This window comes from Biomphalaria glabrata, chromosome 6 (genome assembly GCF_947242115.1).
Source record: "Biomphalaria glabrata chromosome 6, xgBioGlab47.1, whole genome shotgun sequence".
In the NCBI taxonomy this organism is placed as follows: domain Eukaryota; kingdom Metazoa; phylum Mollusca; class Gastropoda; family Planorbidae; genus Biomphalaria; species Biomphalaria glabrata.
This window is the reverse complement of record NC_074716.1, coordinates 11889317-11911043: the sequence shown is the minus strand read 5'-3', so window position 1 is coordinate 11911043 and position 21727 is coordinate 11889317. Positions and strand designations below refer to the sequence as shown.

Sequence of the window (21727 nt, the reverse complement as noted above, 5' to 3'; positions counted from 1 at the left end):
ACGCGTCATGCATTTAGTCATGCATATTAACCAATGACTTAAATTCTGCCAAGTCACTGGTTTTCCTGGCTAGCTCAGGCAACCCATTCCATGCTCTAATAGCACTAGGGAAGAAGGATTATTTGTACAAATTTGTCCTAGCATATGGGACAAAGTGTATGCCGTATCTTTATGTCTTTCAGAGTATTTTATTAAATTTTGTTTTTGTATTTGAAGATTATGGTTCAGTGTTTTATGTATGATTGCTACTTTACTTTTGAGTCTTCTCGCCTGAAGGCTTTCAAAATTTAGGGAATTTACTAAAGGTGTTACTCTAGTCAAATGTGAATATTCGTTTGTTATGAATCTCACTGTTCTCTCGTGAATCTCTTTAGCATGTGCTAAAATATGGTAAATTGTGATGCCCTTTATTATATAGTGTCCCCTGATTTTTTTTTACTATTAATAGTGAATAGTTGCAAAATGGTGTATTTTTATGAAAAAACTGCTTACATAGTTAATTTTAGAAATTACAATTTTCGCATTTAGAAAAGAAAAAGTTGCTGTTGCATCAGAACTTTGAAAGGTCTAAAATATCATGATATCGGATTGTCTATATCTTTTCTAGTTTACAAGATCTAAACGGGACAGACGGACGAACAGACATTCAACACAAAACTAACAGCGCTATTCTCCTTTCTGGGGCCACTAAAAAAAAAATCAAAAATTGTACTGTAATTAAAATGTCTGTTGTTACGAGGTTAGATAATAATAGTAATAATCTTTATTATCCTTAATAACGAAATTCGTCTTAAAATGTGTGCATTGCACTAAACAAAGGATGATTTTTTTTAATTTCTAAAATCTTTTTAGCTTTCGTATGAATGTTTTTCTCAAAAACTGCCTAAATGTGGTTTGTACTGTGTCTGCTAAGCTAACCTAGGTCACAAGGAGATTAGTCTTAAGTCCAAGCCTAAAGTACAGTATTTCAACTGGCTATGTAGACCCAGATGTGACCGACCAAATTTAACCATCTCATGTAGATCTGCATTAAAGTCATTGTGACCTCAAATTTAATATGTTTTCTGTCTAGACAAGCTAAATAGAGAAATAATCATAATCAACAAGCACTATGAACCCAATAGGCCAGGGGTTCTCAGCCTGTGGATCGCAGCCCCCTTGGAGTCGAATGACAATTTTCCAGGGGACGCCTAAGGCCATAGAAAATATTGAATTTTTTTTTTTATTCTAAAGCGTAAAACTTGTTTTGAACAAAGTTTTTAAAATTAAAAGTTACAATTTTGTTGTCATTCGAGGATAGACGATCCAGGTTGAATCAGAATAATTTCAAACATTATCTTTCTTGCAGGCTAAATATTAACGTTAAGCTACGCCGTTTTGAAATCCTAGCTATTATTTCTGATATCTGTGAAAAATGTATTTCGTTTATAATCAATACCACTCCATCGTTTTATAGTGCATGTTATTGAAGCTAATCGTTTTATTCTGGAACAGCCCGTACAATTAGGATCTCGACTTTTAGCACGGGAAGAAATAGTTTCGAATTTTCCAGCCTGTTAGTGATGAAGTCTAAATATAGAACAAGACTCGATGCAGAAGATGTTGCAAAGAATGTCCTGAGAACTCCGAGCTGGTGAAACAGAAACAAGCTCAGAATATTGCAGCAGTGAAGTTTATTATGATGAATCAACCACCCGTGCTTCGCCATGCTTTTCAAATTGTCACTTATTTTATATAACATGAACAGACAAGTAGGCCTATATAAAAGCAAGTCCAAGATTTACTTTCATTTATTTGTAATTTAATTATAAAGCGAAGACTATAAATTACAATAATAGAATTGCATCTAGTTTCGTGATTAAACATAAACCTTTGCAATACCTATTAGATATTTGCCTTAAGATTACAATTACTTATGCTTATGATCGAAAATAATGTTACAGCTGGGGGTCGACGCAAAGTGGGGAATAGAAGAAAGGGGTCGCCGAGCTAAAGAGGCTGACAACCGCTGAGACAGGCCTTGTCAATGTTAGAGAACAAGTACAATAACTGGGAGAACAATCCCTGAGGACATTAAGATGAGAAACATTAAATTAATTTTTTTTAAAATATTCAACATCCTAATGGTGTACATAAATACTACGAATTTGTCCTAATATTGGCCTAACTAAAGATTTAATCAATATTATTATGTATAAATCTTTTATTTTTTTTACAAATAATAAAAAATAGGACATACTCAAAATGTTATTTTAAAAATAATTAGACCACAATAACTCACTTGCCTAAAAGAAAGCATTTTAAAATTTAAAAATGTTGTGTGTGTGAGTGAGTGTGTGTGTGTGTGTGTTAAAAACATTTCTCTACTCTTGTGATTCACTGCGTTGTAGTTTAGACCAGCGGTTCTCAATTTTTTAAGCTCGCGACCTCTTTTTACAATCCCCCACTCTGTCGCGACCCCCCCCCCCCACAGCAATAGAGGAATAGACAAAAATAAACTTTTTCGATGGTCTTTGGCGACCCCTGGCAAATCGTCAATCGACCCCCAAGGGGGTCGCGACCCACAGATTGAGAACCCCTGGTTTAGACCCAGAGGTTCCCAAAGTGGTCTATAGAAACCCCCAGGGGTCTACGAGGACTTCCAAGGGGTCTACGGAAGTGAAAAAATAAATTGGGGGTCTATGAGCTGTAAATGGGGGTCTACGATAGTGGCTCTTATTAAAGCGTGTCTAAACTTTTATTTTAATTTTCTATTAACGATTTGTACCTTAGTTAATCCTTTCAATTTTAACCCTGTTGAATGATTTTTTTTTTATTTTAAAATTTAACATCTTATTTTAATAAGTTTAATTTTGTCTACATGAAAGTAATATTGTACATGACCGAGTTTAAAAAGAACTGTAGAAAGCCACATTAGAAAAAATGTTTGATTAAACATCACAAAAAAGAAGATGTTTGTGAGCATTTTACAATACTTTACTTTATCAAACTCTAGAAAACTGCATACTATAGGCAAAAAAACTGACTTTGCTAACTATTGAAGAGGTTTTAAAATCTGTTTTACACATTGCTATATTTGATATCATAGAAAAAATTTCTCTGAAAAACAATACAGCTCAAAGGTGCAATGATAGAATAAGTTAGGACACTAAAGTCTTATGTAATTACTTGCAAACGACATAGTTCTAAAAGCAAAAAGATAGACTAGTTCATCTTGCCTGATAACAGTTTTATTACTATCATATATTTGTTGTTGTTTTGTTATCAATCAAGAAATTATAAAGAACTACTTTTTGATCAATAGCTCCATCACACTGAAGTATGATAGTTATCGAAAGGCTTATGTGTGACTTGAACAGTGTGACAATATTTTGTCTGAGTTCTTGAGTGCTAAAGATCCAATTTTAAAACAAAAAAAAAAAAAAAGCGGGAATCGGACATAATCTGTTTAACAGACTTGTTTCATAAATTTAATGTGGTTAATTTGCTGCTACAAGGTGATAACCTAAAATTGGTCAAAACGAAGTCATAATCTCATATCTCATATATATATATATAATACAGAGGTTACTTCAAAAAAGAAGATGATTACGACCTACGCGTCATGCATTTAGTCATGCATATTAACCAATGACCTAAATTCTGCCAAGTCACTGGTTTTCCTGGCTAGCTTAGGCAACCCATTCCATGCTCTAATAGCACTAGGGAAGAAGGAGCATTTGTACACATTTGTCCTAGCATATGGAACGAGGAATGTGCCTTTATCTTTGTGTGTCTTTTTGAGTATTTTATTAGATATTGTTTTTGTATTTGAAGATTATAGTACAGTGTTTTATGTATAATTGCTACTTTACTTTTGAGTCTTGTCTCCTGAAGGCTTTCTAAATTAAGCGATTTTACTAAAGGTGTTACTCTAGTCAAATGTGGTTAGGGTTAGGGTTAAATGTCAAATTTGTTTGTTATGAATCTCACTGCTCTATTTTGTGCCTGTTCCAGTTTCTTAATGTTTTCTTCAGTTGAAAGGTCCCAAACAGAGTTAGTACCCAAGGAACATTTCTGCCAAGTTTTATCAAGATTGGTCAAACGGTTTTGATTTTTATACGGGGACATACATACATACGCCTCACATTCTACTTTACAAATTATATATATATATATATATATATATACTAGCCTGACATTACCCGCGGCCTGCGGGTCTAAGTTTGTGTTTAGAGATCCTTTCAAGTTTTTTCTCTTTCGCTACGAAAATAAAATTAGGTTTGCGAAAATGGGTTTACCCGAAGCCGATACATTCATATCTATTAAAAACAAAAAGAGCGATAGCTTTGTTAAATGAATGGGATTATAAAGTGAACAATTAAACGAAATAATTTTAAGTACTCGATTCATGAATGAATATAGATCTAGGTCTATCTCAACTCGGCTTCGCAGCTTTCGTAAACTAATGTAGTCTCTTAAAAATGCTTTAGAAAACAAAATTTGAATGTTTATTTGATCAAAATATGAAATGAATGGACTATAATTAGTATGTTTATGTGTTAAAGTATAAAACTATCTGTGCAAAGAGAAGTTTTATCATCTTAGAGTTGAATTAGAGTTTTAGATCTAGGGATGGGATTATAAAGTAACCAATTAAACGAATTAATTTTTAGTTCGCAATTCATTACGGTATTGTCTAATGAAAGAATGTTCGCCAGGAAATCTGTAGTCACAGATATCAGGAACTAATTTATTTAAAAAATGCTTTTGAAACACAAAATTGAAGGTTAATTTTATGATATAATGAAATCAATGGATCTTCTTTTGTATTTTCATGTATCAAAGTAAAAAACTATCTGAGCAAAGCGTATTTCTTAAAATTAGATCTAGGTCTAAATCCTTTCGATCTTGTCAACATTTTGTCAACATTGTAGACATGGCCTAGATCCATAAAATAAAATAGAGTCGGACATTATTTTTTTTAGGGTCTTACGTTTGTTTTAGGGCTACAATACATACACTAAAGTCTAAGTTGGTACCCAAGAAACATTCCTGCCAAGTTTTATCAAGATTGGTCAAGTGGTTTTAATGTCTATAAGTAACATACATACACCTCACATTTTACTTTATAGTATAGATATTCAGAAACATAGCTAATTGTGATTAATATAAAATCATGATTTTCTTTTGATTTCTTATCTTATTTATAGCAATAATATTTAGATCACCTGCAATATTTATTTCAACCTACCATATTTTTTATCTGTTATCCTAATTATATCAGATTTTAGATTTCCTGTTTATATCGTAGGACGTAATCATCTTCTTTTTTGAAGTAACGTCTGTATTATATAAGATAAGAAGATAAGATATCAGCAATTCATAATACATTAAATATCATATTTATATCCCCTTCTACATTTAGTTTCGATATCATGCGTATATCAGCTCTCATATTTATCATTGTTATATCACCTTAAGTTTTTATAACAGCTACCTAGTAGGAAAAGAGAACTATCCATTTAAAAACAACTCTTTTAAAAAGACAGTTGCTGATATTAGTCTACTTTCAAGATGACCTTGATGTTCTACGTGACCTTAATGGCTTACCTCAGATTCAGATTCGTTATTGTTTATTCCACTGAGATCTTCCCCTGCGTGATGCTTTCTCATGGCCGACTCCACCGTTTGGCGGAAGGCAGCCTCGGGAGTGGTCGGAGACGATTTAAACTTGGCTAAAAATTTTGACAGTTGCATCATGTCTGGGAGAAGCTCTTAGAATCGTCTTATTGGAGCGAACAAGCAAACGGCTGCCCTTAAAGCTTCCATAAACGTCCCTCTCCTTGCGACAAGGGCACTAGAAATCTTAGCTTTGTTGATGCGAGCGAATAAGCTGATAATTCTTGCAATCGTCATAAGTTTGACTCTGCTAGACTGGCTTGAGTATTACGCTACAACCAACAAACTCAACGCAGACATGAGTTCATTCAATTAAGTAATCAACTTCAGAGAACAAGCCAGCAGACATGAACTCTGTGAGCTCAAGAAATTATGTTTAGAAGAAAGAGAGAAAACAACAACACCAAAACACCCTAGTCTTGTTTAATCTAATAGTTTTTAACACATGAACTGGTTTGTCCCAATCCGATAATGCCCAGCTCTGGTTAAAAAAAAGTCTAGCTGTTGAGATTTCAAAGCTCCATTGTTCAAGATTGGTGAAAGTTTTTTTGTTTGTCTTCTTCCGGTGTTGATGTCGATTGGTCTACAACTAGTCACTGACTTCTCCTATAAGTCACATCCTCTTTATCTCTTCTATAACTACACAGCCAACGAGAAATTTGATTTCATTGAAACGTATTCTAATGATATTGCAATGATATTGTATGAAACGCCACCACAAAACACTTTGAATATATCAGCATTACACACTATAACTTTTACACACTATAAAGTATTACACACTAAACATAGGACACACTCTAGCGGGTTATTGTGAGAAGAGCAAGCAACCAATTACTACGTAAGAGGAGAAGTATGAATCAATAACCTTAATGTCTATGTGTTAGAACTCACTTCAAACATTTGGTCGCTCACAGTAGTACCAGTCCCACTTCACAGTACTTTATACACATGTTGTAACATTTATTACTGCGACTTTTACAGCCATGCAAATTTCGTAACTTCTGAAACTAGATTAACGTCTATGTTTATGTCTTATTTTCGGTATTGTAAATTAAAATTAAAAAAAAAAAGGACTCCTGTTATTGATCTCTTGCGCCCACACATCTGTTTCCCCCCCACAAGGTGAAGTGTGTGTGTATGTGTGAAACTGAAGTACGTCGACAGCTATGTAAGCAAGTTTGTTTATGTGTGTTTGCATATACGTGTGTGTGTGTTATTGTGCAATGTTATGTTGACCTAATGCTCTTTATGCATTTGTTTTGGGTTGTTTCCAGGCCTGACTCCCGTCACGCGCCTCGTCATATGGGTTGATTGATTTATCATATCATGTAATATAAGAGCTGGTTTATCAAAACAGATGATTATGTCACATTTGTGTGACACACATACACAAACATTGGAGCACGAACAAGTGTAAACAGTCTTACAGAAGCACACGCAAACACCTTTCCACTCGCCAGTGTCCTAGCTATAAACAGTCTTACAGAAACACACGCAAACACCTTTCCACTCACCAGTGTCCTAGCTATAAACAGTCTTACAGAAACACACTCAAACACCTTTCCACTCGCCAGTGTCTTAGCTAACAATAAAATACTAGCTTTATGTCAGTATCAGCTGACCTACAGTGTCTTAACTAACTTAGAAATACTAGCTTTACGTCAGTATCAGCTGACCTACAGTGTCTTAGCTAACTTAGAAATACTAGCTCTATGTCAGTGCCAGTTGACCAACAGTATTCTAGCTAACTTAGAAATACTACCTATATGTCAGTACCAGTTGACCCGCAGTGTCTCAGCTAACATGAAATACTAGATTATACCCTCAGTGCATAATGAAGTATGTAGTATATAGGTTCAATAGGTTGTATGTGATTATGTGTAGTAATGTTGTTGTTGTATGTGGCTATATGTAGATATGTTGTGATTGTATGTAGATATGTGTAGATATGTTGTGATTGTATGTAGCTATGTGTAGATATGTTGTGATTGTATGTAGCTATGTGTTATGTTGTGGTTGTTTGTAGTTATGTGTAGATATGTTGTGGTTGTATGGGGCTATGTGTAGATATGTTGTGGTTGTATGTGGCTATGTGTAGATATGTTGTGATTGTATGTAGCTATGTGTAGATATGTTGTGATTGTATGTAGCTATGTGTTATGTTGTGGTTGTTTGTAGTTATGTGTAGATATGTTGTGGTTGTATGGGGCTATGTGTAGATATGTTGTGGTTGTATGTGGCTATGTGTAGATATGTTGTGATTGTATGTAGCTATGTGTTATGTTGTGGTTGTTTGTAGTTATATGTAGATATGTTGTGGTTGTATGTGGCTATGTGTAGATATGTTGTGATTGTATGTAGCTATGTGTTATGTTGTGGTTGTTTGTAGTTATGTGTAGATATGTTGTGGTTGTTTGTGGCTATGTGTAGATATGTTGTGATTGTATGTAGCTATGTGTTATGTTGTGGTTGTTTGTAGTTATGTGTAGATATGTTGTGGTTGTATGTGGCTATGTGTAGATATGTTGTGATTGTATGTAGCTATGTGTTATGTTGTGGTTGTTTGTGGCTATGTGTAGATATGTTGTGATTGTATGGGGCTATGTGTGGATAGGAATGTGAAGAATAATTATGGACGCTTCACGATTGATGGTTACTTAAAAAAAAGTTGTACATTCAAGAATGGTGCAGAACATAAAAGTCATCTACAGTTGGGGGGATGACGAGCTAATGTTCGGACATGTTACCATTTTGACCAATTTTAATCCCCCCCCCTTTCAGCATCACTTGGACAGAATTAAACTTGCTAACAGAGAGCGATTACATTCTACATGCTTAAGACAGTGGGGCGTAATGGCCTAATGGTAAAGCACTTGGCTTCCGAAACAATGGGTCCCGAGTTCTAGTCCCGGTGAGTACTGGCATTTGATTCCGTATTTTTTTTTAAGTACTGTCCCTTGGTCTACCCAACTCTAATGAGGTTAACGTGGTCGCTCCTTGTGGTGTCTACATGAAACTCTCGCTCAACGTGAGAGACTGTTACAGACGATCTCATCATCTCCCCCCCCCCCCCATAGATCGCGAGGTCTGAGAGGGGTACCTTTTAATAGTTTACCATGATTAAGACACCCTCAGAGTCACGTGCATAGAATGACCTAAACAATAGATAGAGAGTGCTTCGTTTTGCATTGCGATAATGATGCTAGAGAAGTGTCGGACACACAGTTTTATCTCAATACTTTTTTTTTTCTGCGCAAAGTCTTACAAGTGTGGCTCATTGAGTAAAAAAAAAACAACCTCCATCTTTTGAACTCAGCCTACACCCATTTTCCCCAATGACACGAATCATGAGATAATGTCTCAATAGGAACCCCTTCACCAAACGTGACCTTCAATACTAATAACTGTGATCAGAGGTCATGCGATCAGAGGTCATGTGATCAGACGTAATCCATAACCCGTGGAGAAGCCCAGTAAACCTTCATCCATCTCAATTTTAAAATTGAACACCCAGAAAGGGGAGAGAAAGGCTCGTGAAGGTACATTTCTGGTGTTGGTTTGGATACGGCAGAAGTGAACACGGGTTATGGCCCTTTGAATCTTTCTCCCTTTTTTATGTGTGTGTCTCCTAAACCGTTTCTCTCTGCTCGAACAGAAACACATCCAAGCCAAGTTTATTTAAACAAACATAAACAATATGGTACAAATACAGCGTTGTTGACACGTTGGCTACTATATGCTGACAAACACCAAAACTGGTAAAAAAAAAACCACAAAAAAACTTAGGATTAAAATTAGGCTGGAAGGGGGGAAGGTGCATGGAGGCTTGGGGGTAAGTATAATATGTATTGAATATTTAAGGTATGTTTGTGTGTTGCGAAATATATATATAGATTTATATCTACATCCAATAGATGTAGAAATCATCTGTTTTTATGGCTGACGGTTAACAAATGTTTCATGTGGCCAGCACAACGACCAGCCGCCTTTATTTTCCCAAACTTATGTCAGGTATAGATTAGAGTTGGGTGGACTTGAGGGGTGGGGGGCTATATATTCCGAATCGCAAAAATGTCAGTCTTCACCGAGATTCGAACCGGAGACAGATCGGTTAGTAAGCCAAACTCTTTACTTCTAAGCTATGATTCTCCCTTGTTATGACGATAAGTTTCCTTGTCAGACCTTGCGATCTATAGGGCAGATGATATGAAGGCCATCGTTTGTTTTTTTTTGTGGCCAACGGTTAACGAGAGTGTCATGTGGCCTCCACAACGACCGACCTCTATAATGATAAAGATCTATAGGATTTTTTTTTTTCGCTTCAAAGGATTCACTTTCAAAAGGAAAAAAAAGTACTGGATTTTTTTCAATCGATAATAATAATTAAGAAATGTATAAGACTTTGAAACCAAAAACGAATTAGATCTCCCAAAGACAACATAGAGGATTATGTTTACTTTGTACTATCTTTCTTGTTGGAAACTTATAAAAACTTTTTTTTTTTGTATTTGATCCATTATACCAACAAACAAATAAATGATGAATTTCGTATCATTTACATTAAAAAAACAACAACAACTAATGGCTGAAAACTAATAGAACCAAAAAGAGCGGGAGATTAACCTTTTCTGGCAGAGAAGATTTCCTAGAGAAAATCTGGCCACTGAATTCAAAAGATCATACTTCCTCATTCCCTGACATGAGACTTGTACTTCAGGAAACCAAGGGCTGGTAACTCGAAATACATTGCTCACTCAAACTCAACCCATAAGAGGAGCAGTTGAGAGAAGGGGTAGAGAAGGTGTAGCCTAGTATTGACCATTATAGAAATGCCCTTACTCAAACTCTTGTTGCAATCGGGGGTCCGGGGGGGGGGGGATTTTCTTTTTCTGTACTGCACAGCAGAGAACCTAAAGAAGAGATAATCACTCGACTACAGAAACGAACGAAGAAGCGGAGTAATCTATCAGGGGGGTCTATTTCGCGAGCTGCAGGATTAACAACAGGAGGAGTAAACCATCCCGTGTCCCTGGACAATATTGGTTTCTTGTTTGGCCAGTTTATGTTGAATATTATTTGTTGGCTGGCATGTTTTCTTTAAACAGACTTGATATTGCTTGAAGTTAATCGTATTTTCCCCGCAGACTATCTTGACAGACATTTCCCAGACAAGAAAATATATAACATTATTTAAGTAATGATAAGCTTATTAAAATACACACTTTTGATTTCAATAGTTTCTCTAGTCCCTGGGACGATCATTGGGAGATTATATTATACACTTATACACTTACACATATACATTATACACTTACATTAAACATCAACTAATAGATTTAATTGATGATGTTTCAAAGGGTATAGAATAATGAGCAAAGATTCCCATTTTGTTAAGACTTAGGCATTCGACACAGTTCGTATCTAGTTTAAAAAATTAAAATATTTTGGTATTACATAATTACACCAACAAATTCAGTATTTCTTGATGTGTAGACAACAAATCGATATTATTAATGTTTCAATTATAAATGGTTAAACAAAAAAAATTGAAACTTTACAACCGGAAATGCCAATTATTAAGAGTAACAAAAAAAAAATACAAATAAATTTCTAATTTATGGTAAATCAGTTACACAGATTTAAAACTTGAAATATTTAGGTGCTATAATACATGAAAAATTATCATTAAATTCCACCATTCATCCACCCAAAAAAAAAAATTAAACTATGAGAAGATGAAACAATGTATAAGAAATAAGATGTTTTCAAAGAAATTGTCTACAAATCAACCTGGAACCTTAGTTTGACCAAAAATAATAAAAACCCTCAACTCTATGAAACATAAAGAAATTAGAACAGACGCCAAATAGAGCCGTGAGATTTATAACAAATGAATATTCAAATTTGACTAAAGTAACACCAATAGTAAAAATCTCTAAACTTTAGTAACAGAATTTGGCAGAATTTAAGTCATTGGTTAATATGCATGACTGAATGCATGACGCGTAGGACGTAATCTTCTTTTTTGAAGTAACGTCTGTATCATATAAGATAAGACTTCCCTTACACCTTAGAAAATATCTATATACAATACAATATATTAGATATATTTATAGGTCTGTGCATTAATCTATAATTGGTTTCCGTTTTCCAGTCTAGATATAAGATATATATATAGGTCTGTGGGGTAGACCTAAACATTCTTCAAGACAATTCTATTTTTAAGTATTTTTAGCTTTGACTTATGGATAAATCCTATACGACTATAGCTGACATCGTAAGATATTTTCAAATCGTTAGATCTAGATATAAGTCGAAATCTTCAGTGTGTGCTCTGACTTCTTTAGATCTCATAGTGCGAGTTCAACGATATAAAGATCAAAGGATAACTTTTCTTAGGCAAGTCGTTTTGTCAAAAATAATATAAAACTGTATAAGCACTTCGCTGGCACAGTGGTTCGTGTATTGGCTTGACGAGGCTTGAGACCATGAGTTCGAATTAAAGTCAAACAACTTTTTTTTTTATATAATACATTTAAAAAGCTATCACGGTAACCTTCACACAGATTTCCCATTCTCTCTCCAAACTAACTGACACAATTGCACTGAATATAAGCGTTTTTTAAAAGTATTTTAATATTTTTCTTGTTTTTCAATTTCGATTATAGCATGGAAAAATGTTTAAACTTCACGCTGAGAAGTAAAGAAATTAATTAGATATATTCTCTAAACCGTATTTAATTCTTTAAAGCAGAAATGCCTTACAGATCAGCTTAAGCACAAACTTGCTTTAACTGACAGATGCAGAAAGCATCTGGCAGCAGGCGGTTACAGAACGAGACAGCATCAGATTTCTTACAAATGCCGCGGGACACTGGTCTAAAACCAAAATAAAATCTACTGCCGGCGAAACAACCTTAATCGACCATCGGCGGACAACGGCTATGTCTGTACAGCATGTGGCAAAATATGTAGGTTGCAACTGGGACTGGGTAGCCAAATGAAATACTGTACTCATCATTAACATCTTAGGACTGGAAGACAAGCCTTATTATTATTTGAGATGTGTGGCTCTGTGTACATTGTAGACCCTACCACGTTCTATTTTAATAGCCTACTACTTAGGCTTTGTTCAGAATTTCAAGTCATACAGATTTATCAGAGTGGTGATTAAGAGTAGATTATTTAATCATTCATGACTTGAAAATGTGTTCATATTCAATCATTTCTTACATTTACAAGAAACAAAAAAAATATTTTTAAAAGTTTGAGAAATAAATGTTATTTCGTTATCCTGATGGTTATCCTACCAAGAGTGACTTGCTCTTGAATTCTATGGCATGCATGGGGAACAAGCGCAGCGTTTCTGTTCAGAGTTTTTACAAAAGGAATTTGAATATCTCAAGATCATCAACAAGAATGACGTTTTTTAAACTGAAACTGTTTAGATCTATCCTCTGGTACTTCTCTCCAGACTCAATACAGCACCTAATCAGGTGACATCCTTGAAACTAGTACTGACCAGAACAACAAAGCGAGGACGGAAATGGAATGTGATTTAAGAAGTGTTGTTGTTGTTTTGTGTGTGTGGTCATTACTGGAATTCAGAAATGTGAAAAAGAAATAATATTATAAGTTTATCAAAAACTAGTTTGGATCAGTCATGCAATTAAATTTGTAATAGATCTAGAGTTTTCTAGACTAACAAAAACTGTGTGATTAGAAATATTTTTTTACCAATTGATTTTGTTTAGCGCAATTTCATGCTTTTAGTTTTCTCAGTACGCTATGATCCTATCACTTGTCTGGACCAGTTGGAAAGGGGGTAGGGCGAGCAATAACGGTGTATCTGGGTGATCGCTTTTTCAATGTATTTTAAAGAAAAAAGGGAACAATCTGAATTCGAACTTGTGGGCTAAAGCTATTTCAGGCTTCGGTAACCACACTACTAGCGAATAGTCTATTAACATGGAAGATTATACAGTTTTCTAGTGTTTTTATTTCATGTTTGTGTTTACTAAGCTCCAGGCAACAATCTATAAAGGGAACTAATTCAGCTTATACCACCACTTCAGTCAAGTACAATTTCTTTCCCTTATTTAAGAAACCAAACAAAATAATTTATCCCCAACAGCTAAGTAACTAATTGGTTAATTTTTTAAATTGATTCTTGTGTTGTCAGGTAAAAAAAATAATTGTGCAAAATGTCAGCTTGATCCGACATTGCGTGTCAGAGAAATAACGTGTACACACTTTTTGCCAGACAGACAGAGTGAATTGATATAGGCTTTGTAGAAAACAGTGAAACTTGATTCTCGAACTACAAAAAAATTAAGATACGATAAATTGATTGGTCCAAACCAATTAAACTTCAGAGAGATTTTATTGTCAGAAAGTTTATTTAGGTCAGAACTTATGTAATGAACATACGGCTAATGCTTCCACCCCAACCCCCCCAGCCACCAACTTAAAAAAAACAACGAATATTATGATTATTATTATGATGTAATATTACCAAGAATTAAAAAATAAAGAAAAGAACAGAATGTTAATACATTGTGTGAACGTTTCACCAGACTAGAAGATTGTTAATACATTGTGTGAACGTTTCACCAGACTAGAAGATTGTTAATACATTGTGTGAACGTTTTTTCACCAGACTAGAAGATTGTTAATACATTGTGTGAACGTTTTACCAGACTAGAAGATTGTTAATACATTGTGTGAATGTTTTTTCACCAGACTAGAAGATTGTTAATACATTGTGTGAACGTTTTTTCACCAGACTAGAAGATTGTTAATACATTGTGTGAACGTTTTACCAGACTAGAAGATTGTTAATACATTGTGTGAATGTTTTTTCACCAGACTAGAAGATTGTTAATACATTGTGTGAACGCTTCACCAGACTAGAAGATTGTTAACACATTGTGTGAATGTTTCACCAGACTAGAAGATTGTTAACACATTGTGTGAATGTTTCACCAGACTAGAAGATTGTTAACACATTGTGTGAATGTTTCACCAGACTAGAAGATTGTTAATACATTGTGAGAACGTTTCTTCACCAGACTAGAAGATTGTTAATACATTGTGTGAACGTTTCACCAGACTAGAAGATTGTTAATACATTGTGTAAACGTTTCACCAGACTAGAAGATTGTTAATACATTGTGTGAACGTTTCGCCAGACTAGAAGATTGTTAATACATTGTGTGAACGTTTCACCAGACTAGAAGATTGTTAATACATTGTGTGAATGTTTCACCAGACTAGAAGATTGTTAATACATTGTGTGAACGTTTCACCAGACTAGAAGATTGTTAATACATTGTGTGAATGTTTCACCAGACTAGAAGATTGTTAATGTTAATACATTGTGTGAACGTTTCACCAGACTAGAAGATTGTTAATACATTGTGTGAACGTTTCACCAGACTAGAAGATTGTTACGCTGTAACCAAACTTCCTGCTAGGCAGCAGTGAATGGAAGAGAGCAGGATTCGAACTCGGGACCACCGTGGTGACAGTCCGAAGCGCATATCGAACGACCAGGGAGTCATAAATAGGTTATAGGTCACATATTATCGAGGCAATGTGATTTGAATTTTTTTTTTTATGCTTGCGTTTTTTTTTTCTTTAGCTATTCTGAATGCTAGTGACCTGTTCGCACCTATTGATCTCTGCCCGGGACTGATTCTCTGACTTTGCATTCCATGTATTCATAATTGTAAAAATAATTACTCTTACACAATAAGCTTTTACAAGAGCGAAAGTTAGTCTGTGTCTATGTCTAGTTAGTCTAAATGTAGTTCGTATTTGTCTAGTTTGTCTATGTCTAGTTTGTCTATATCTATTTAGTCTGTGTTAATGTCTAGTTAGTCTATATCTAGTTCAGTCTATATCTAGTTCGTATATGTCTAGTTTGTCTATGCTAATTTAGTCTGTGTTTATGTCTGTCTATGTCACTTAACATGGAGAAAACAAACAACTAACACCGCACGGCACGCCGGGCCATAGCAATGCAATAGTTACCAGTCATTCTCGGCTGTTCAATATGTACATATCGAGTGAGACACTGGCTTATACTTGTAACTATCGAGAGCAGGTTGTGGTCGCTCTCTATTTGGAACACACAACAGAATAAGTAAAGTAATATCCATCCACACGTCTAACTGAACACACCAGGTTTAAACGTAGACCGCAGCATGAACACAATGTGTGCCTAATCCTATATCTCCGTAATAACTCTCTAGCCTTTTTGGCCTTTGATAACATCACGTAGTTGCTGCGTTGGTTGAGTAAAACACCGCTGTGATTTCATCCCCCCATGCCTGGAGACCGGATGAAAATGAGGGGGGGGGGGGTTGATGTGCGCGTGTGTGACAGGGTGGGGGGGGGGCGAGTGTTGGTGTGTGTGTGAGGCGGGGGACTCTATTACCCTCGCTGGCGGGGTCCGAGCTTATCCCGCGCTTGCTGTCAGAAAGTAAATCTATAAACTTTGCCGCCCGCTGCCCGGGCGTCACGTCCTAGTTCAGCTGTCGCCCTTAGTTCGAGGTGGTGGAAGAGAGGGGCGTCGTAGGAAGAATAAAAGATGTGATGGGCCACCGGATGCATGTCATGATGGAGCGGTCGCAGTGAGAGTTAACCCGAGACCTAAGCACAAATCATACAGGTTATTCAAATTTGAATAAGCACCCTAACCTTTACCCTAACCCTAAGCAGTCTTTCTTTCCAAAAAAAAAAAAACAACACAAAACACGCAAGACAAAAAAAAACTCCACACACAAAGGAAGAAAAGCATTACACATTTGGTAAAAAAAAATGTTATTCTCGGAAAGAAAGGAGAAGGGCGGAAAGAGAGGGGGTTGGGGGTATGGATTGGAAACGTGTCACATTATTGGGCATTTCTGTCAGGGGGGCGACTATGTGCCAATGGAGAGTGGTGGAGTCCTGCGAAGGTAAGGGCGCTAAGGGGTGGGGCGGGAGAATTGGAATTGCGCAACATGCTCATCATGATGTGACGTCAGTCGTCTAAGTGTCGCGCGCTGTTATCATCAGCTTAATACATATGGTAGTTCGTTGATTTATTTGAATATTCGTTTCAGTAGGTGATCGATTAGTCGATTGGTATGCATCTCAATCAGTTGTCGGCACAGTGTGAGGTGACCCAAGTAGTCTACATCTCAATCTGTAGACACGGGCGTCACACGGTGAGCGGAGTAGCAATCTCAATCAGTTGTCAACTCAGTGACAGGTGACTTCATTAGCATACATCTATAATCTATGCAGTAGTTGACACAGTGACTGGTGACCTCATTTGCATTCATCGCAAACAGTAGTTGACTCTGTGAGTAGGACAGATGAACTTAACAATAGTCCCAGCCAATAGTCGAAACATTAAGTGACCCAATTATTAGACGTCTCAATCAGTAGTTGACCCAGTTTGTAAGTAGCCTAGATAGTAGCCAACAATCCTTCATTAGTCCAATGAGTTATCGACCTAATAAGAACACTGTGACCCAGTTAGTCGCAATCAGTATTAGACTCAGGTGGTGATAGAGCAAATTGAACAATGAAAAAGGCCTACGTCTGGTGAATGGCGTAGCTAGAGTGGGGGAGAGGGGGTCTAAATTGGAAAATCTCACAGGGCCCCCACTTGAGAGGGGCCTCCAACTGAGTGTCAGATTTTTTTTACATATCTCATGCCAAATGTCAAAATGCAGAGGGTGCAGAGGCTCATAAAGAGGTCAAGCCATCCACACCAGGGGGCTCCAAATCCCTATCTACGCCACTGTGTCCAGTGTGTAGAAAACAACATTTTTCATCGTTCCACAAGAGTGAGCTTTCAGCAGTTAACCCTTTCCACTCCTTCTGTTTGTGTAACATGCTGATCCAATAATTCAGTTTTAAGTAACACGTATTAAATATGTAGTGGATAAGGAAAGAAAGGTATAGGTTAAATGAACCCCTTCGTCTGAAATAGATGTGTAGATGTATATCAGTTCAGATAGATTGAAGGAGGCGCGGTGGCTGAGTGGTAGTTCTTGATTTCCGAACATATGGATCCTGGGTTGAAATCCTGGTGAAGAATGGGAATTTATAATTTTGGGATCCTTTGGGCGTCTCTGAGTCTAACCAGCTCTTATATCTGATTCCAACCAGCTCTTATATCTGAATCCAACACGCTCCTATATCTGAGTCCAACCAGTTCTAATATCTGAGCCCAACCAGTTCTTATATCTGAGTCCAACCAGTTCTTATATCTGAGTCCAACCAGCTCTTATATCTGAGCCCCAACCAGCTCTTATATCTGAGTCCAACCAGCTCTTATAGGTACATGACGTTAGTTAGGGTACAGAAAAGGCGGTTGGTCGTTGTGTTGGCAACATGACACCCGCGTTAAACGTGGGCCACAGACACAGAAGACATTCACATCATTTTCCCTATAGATCATATGGTGTGAAAGTGGAACTTTTTTATATCTAAGAACAATTATATATTTTTTTACTACATAGATAGATGTAGCTAGATAGATAGCTAGATTGATAGCTAGATTGATAGCTAGCTAGCTAGCTAGCTAGATAGATAGATAGATAGATAGATAACGAATGATTATGATCTTATCTCTACAAAAACATTGATCTATGTTCCATCGGAGACATCAGTCTCTTGACAGTGTCAGCGGACAGACCTGGTCAGTGCTGAGGTGCCCTAATTTGTCATGTCCGTGCCAGGCCTGACGTTCAGGACTTAAACAGCTGTGGGTCACGTACGGCTTAAATCTCTTAGCCGCAATGACGTCACGCAATCGATGGGAAAACCACCGGGGGGCGCCATAGAACAGTGGGCGCCTGAAACGCTGTTAGTAATGACATGATTCTATTTAACGAGATTATTACACAAAATAGATAATGTCACTGTTTCTTACTGGACAAGAGAAGGAGTGAGAGCCTAGTGGCAGGTGAAAGACCTGTCCTAATATACTTATATCTTATCTTAATTTATCTTATCTAATCTATCTTATCTTATATAATACAGACGTTACTTTAAAAAAAAATATGATTACGTTCAACTTTTATCTTGTCATGCATTTAGTACTTTAAAAAAAAATATGATTACGTTCAACTTTTATCTTGTCATGCATTTAGTCATGCATGTTAACCAATGACCTAAATTCTGCCAAGTCACTGGTTTTCCTGGGCTAGCTCAGGCAACCCATTCCATGCTCTAATAGCACTAAGTAAAAAGAAGCATTTGTACAAATTTGTCCTAGCATATGGAACGAGGAATGTGCCTTTATCTTTGTGTCTTTCTGAGTATGTTATTAGATATTGTTTCTGTATTTGAAGATTATGGTTCAATGGTTTATGTGTAATTGTTACTTTACATTTAAGTCTTCTATCCTGAAGGCTTTCTAAATTTATTTCAGAGACACTTCTCGACTTTTAAGAACTTCTACTTTTTGTTTTTCTACTAAATGTAATTACATTGTGCAACAAGGAGTTTCTATAATGATGAGCCTTGCTAGTAATATATATTTTATGGCTTAAATTCTGTTTAGAGGCAATACAATTCCTACAAATTAATTAATGAGTTACAGTTTATCATATTGTAAAAGTTATACGTATTTCTTTTTAGCATTCTGACAAACTATAATTTTTAATGGTCAGCAAAATTTGTTTAAAAATTCTTTCTGTTGAAGTTATATAAATCTTTAAACAACCAAACTTCTATTAATTCTGACAACTGCAAAGCTTATGATAGCGTCTAGTGCTAACAATTTCTAGTAATAAATAAATAAACAAATGCTAACAACTAGTGCTTGCAACTTTGAGTGCTAACACCTGTTAGTATACCTTAATTTAAATCTAACATCTATTATTCTGGTTTAAAAATTTCAGAGAAAAAAATAGGCAAGGAAATTGAAGAAATCTTAGCAAAGTATGGCATCAATCATGACTGCCTGAAGTCAGTCTTAGAAAACTGGCCAATGGTGGAGTGACATTGACCTTTGTGTCGTCTGCAGCTCTCCAAGTCTGCCAATCGATGAATCTACTCATTTTACGACTTTTCGGTAAATATATCAATTAGCCAGTCGACTCGCGTTCGAGAACTCGGTTCAAATGTTTCGAAGACAGAATTAAGAGTCGATAATTTAGGTCAATAACTTTTCTAATTCGTTTTAAATGTACAGTTATTTTTTGTACAAACTTGAGTTTGATTTCAAATAAAAGATGAAGATAAATGTGGACACAGTTCTGTTGTTTTTATCCCCTTTAAGTATTTGATAGTGTTACTCGCATTTGCTAGACAAAGCTAATTCAAGTTCTTAACCCCGACTGATAACGTTATAGTTCTACCCACAATTCTTTTTTTTTTTTTAATTCTCATTATTTTTCTCTGTTTAATTACACATTAAAAAAATTATTTTTTTAATATACTAGCAGTATAATTGTTTTCAAACTCTGCGAGACAACTACATTATGATCCATTATCTATGTCTATTCTTGTCCACTGTGACCGAACGCCTACATCGTTGTCTCGTGTACGGAGAGTGAGACGATTCATAGGATGGACATTAAATGGAACATGTTTTTGTACTGTCACAGTTTTAAGACGCTTTATTTTTGGTCAGACCAAGGTAAACTTATTCAAAGTGTATAAAACCTTCACAGAGTTGAACAAATGTTCTCTTTACATGACATCCAATTCTTTAACATAGAATTGGCTCAATGTGGTCCAAATGATGAAAACAAATTGTGATTGATGTATACATACGAAGGCATCGCTAGTGTAAAACAAACTGTGAAGCGCCCTCCGTCCCAAAACGTGGAGCGAAGTGTTGACAAGGGGCGCCAAGGCGTTCCACTATTTTTCAAGCGAAAAACAAAATTGTGTGTATTTTCATCGTAGTTATAAATCCACATCTGAATACTGATGTAGTAAAAATGGCATCTATTGCCAATGTATTGATATATATTCAAATAACTTCAATAACGAAAAATCGTTTCATCATCTAAGTAGAATCATTTAGAAAGTTCACCCACCGTTTTGTTTTTGCTTTCACTTTATTTGACTATTGCCCTTCTATTAGAATCATTGATTTAACGACGCCAGGTGAATGAATTTGTGAGGCCCAGAAAGCAGGAAAACGCTTGACGCTAGTGGGAGTTCTCAGTATTCCTATAGTGTTTTCATACAACTACTATGTTTAAAAAGATTTTTTTTCTATTGTACAAGGTACGTAGAAAGTATCTACACAAAACTACTTTGGAAAGAAAATAGACTGAACAGACTGAACATTCCTGACGTAAAATTCCATTCGAAACATTCGGAAAATTTATATGCTTAAAAAAAAACAGCAACGGAAAATGATTCTGTAATTATATTTCTAGTTGGGTGGGGGTCAAAGGTAAAAGTTTGAGAAATACTGAAGTAGACAGACTGAAGTAGACAGACTGAAGTAGACAGACTCAGTTCCAGATTTTAAAAAAAAATCCTTATGGAAAGCATATTTTGTTATTCTATTGCAACGATAACTTTCAGCCTTAGTATTAAACTACTGAAGTGGGGCAGTGGTTCGCAAACGTTTTCCTTATCACTTCGCACATTCTGAGTATTTAGCGGAACACCTCGCACATTCTGAGTATTTAGCGGAACACCTCGCACATTCTGAGTATTTACTTTGCTTATTTTTAGAGAGATCAATTCACGTTTTAGTAAATTATTCCAGTATTTTGTGGTACACATATTCTGTCCCTCTTCACTAACGCCTGCAATACTTTGGCCTCACCCTACATGTAACAAAGACAGAAGTGCTGCACCAACCTCCTCGAAATAAATGTCACAGAACCAGACATTCTTACAGATGGCCAGAAACTAGCAAATGTTAAACAGTTTGTCTATTTGGGAAGCACAATATAAGCAAATGCCAACCTAGAGGATGAAGTGGACTTCTGTGTTACAAGTGTCAGTGCACGGAGAGGATTCAGCATATCCCCAAAATTGAAAGTCTACAATGCCTTAGTGCTCCCTACACTCTTATATGTATTAGAGTCCA

The 21727-nt window shown here is 35.9% G+C and overlaps 1 protein-coding gene across 6 annotated transcripts in view; it reads right to left on the bottom strand.

Moving 5' to 3' along the window:
• LOC106074836 (synaptotagmin-1-like) overlaps positions 1-21727 on the bottom strand; it is a 147765-nt gene that overhangs the window by 53856 nt on the left and 72182 nt on the right. The window contains exons 1-2 of one of the 6 annotated variants that reach the window (XM_013235705.2): positions 15700-15976; positions 5593-6300 (exon numbers count right to left, since the gene is read on the bottom strand). The exons of 1 other annotated variant lie outside the window; for it this stretch is intronic. In XM_013235705.2, the coding sequence (XP_013091159.2) occupies positions 5593-5742 (150 nt within the window). In that variant the 5' untranslated portion in view covers positions 5743-6300; positions 15700-15976. Of the gene's footprint in view, positions 1-5592; positions 6301-6555; positions 6696-15699; positions 15977-21727 lie in introns of those variants that run through there. 4 more of the 6 variants (XM_056032812.1, XM_056032811.1, XM_056032813.1 and 1 more) reach the window with 4 other exon arrangements.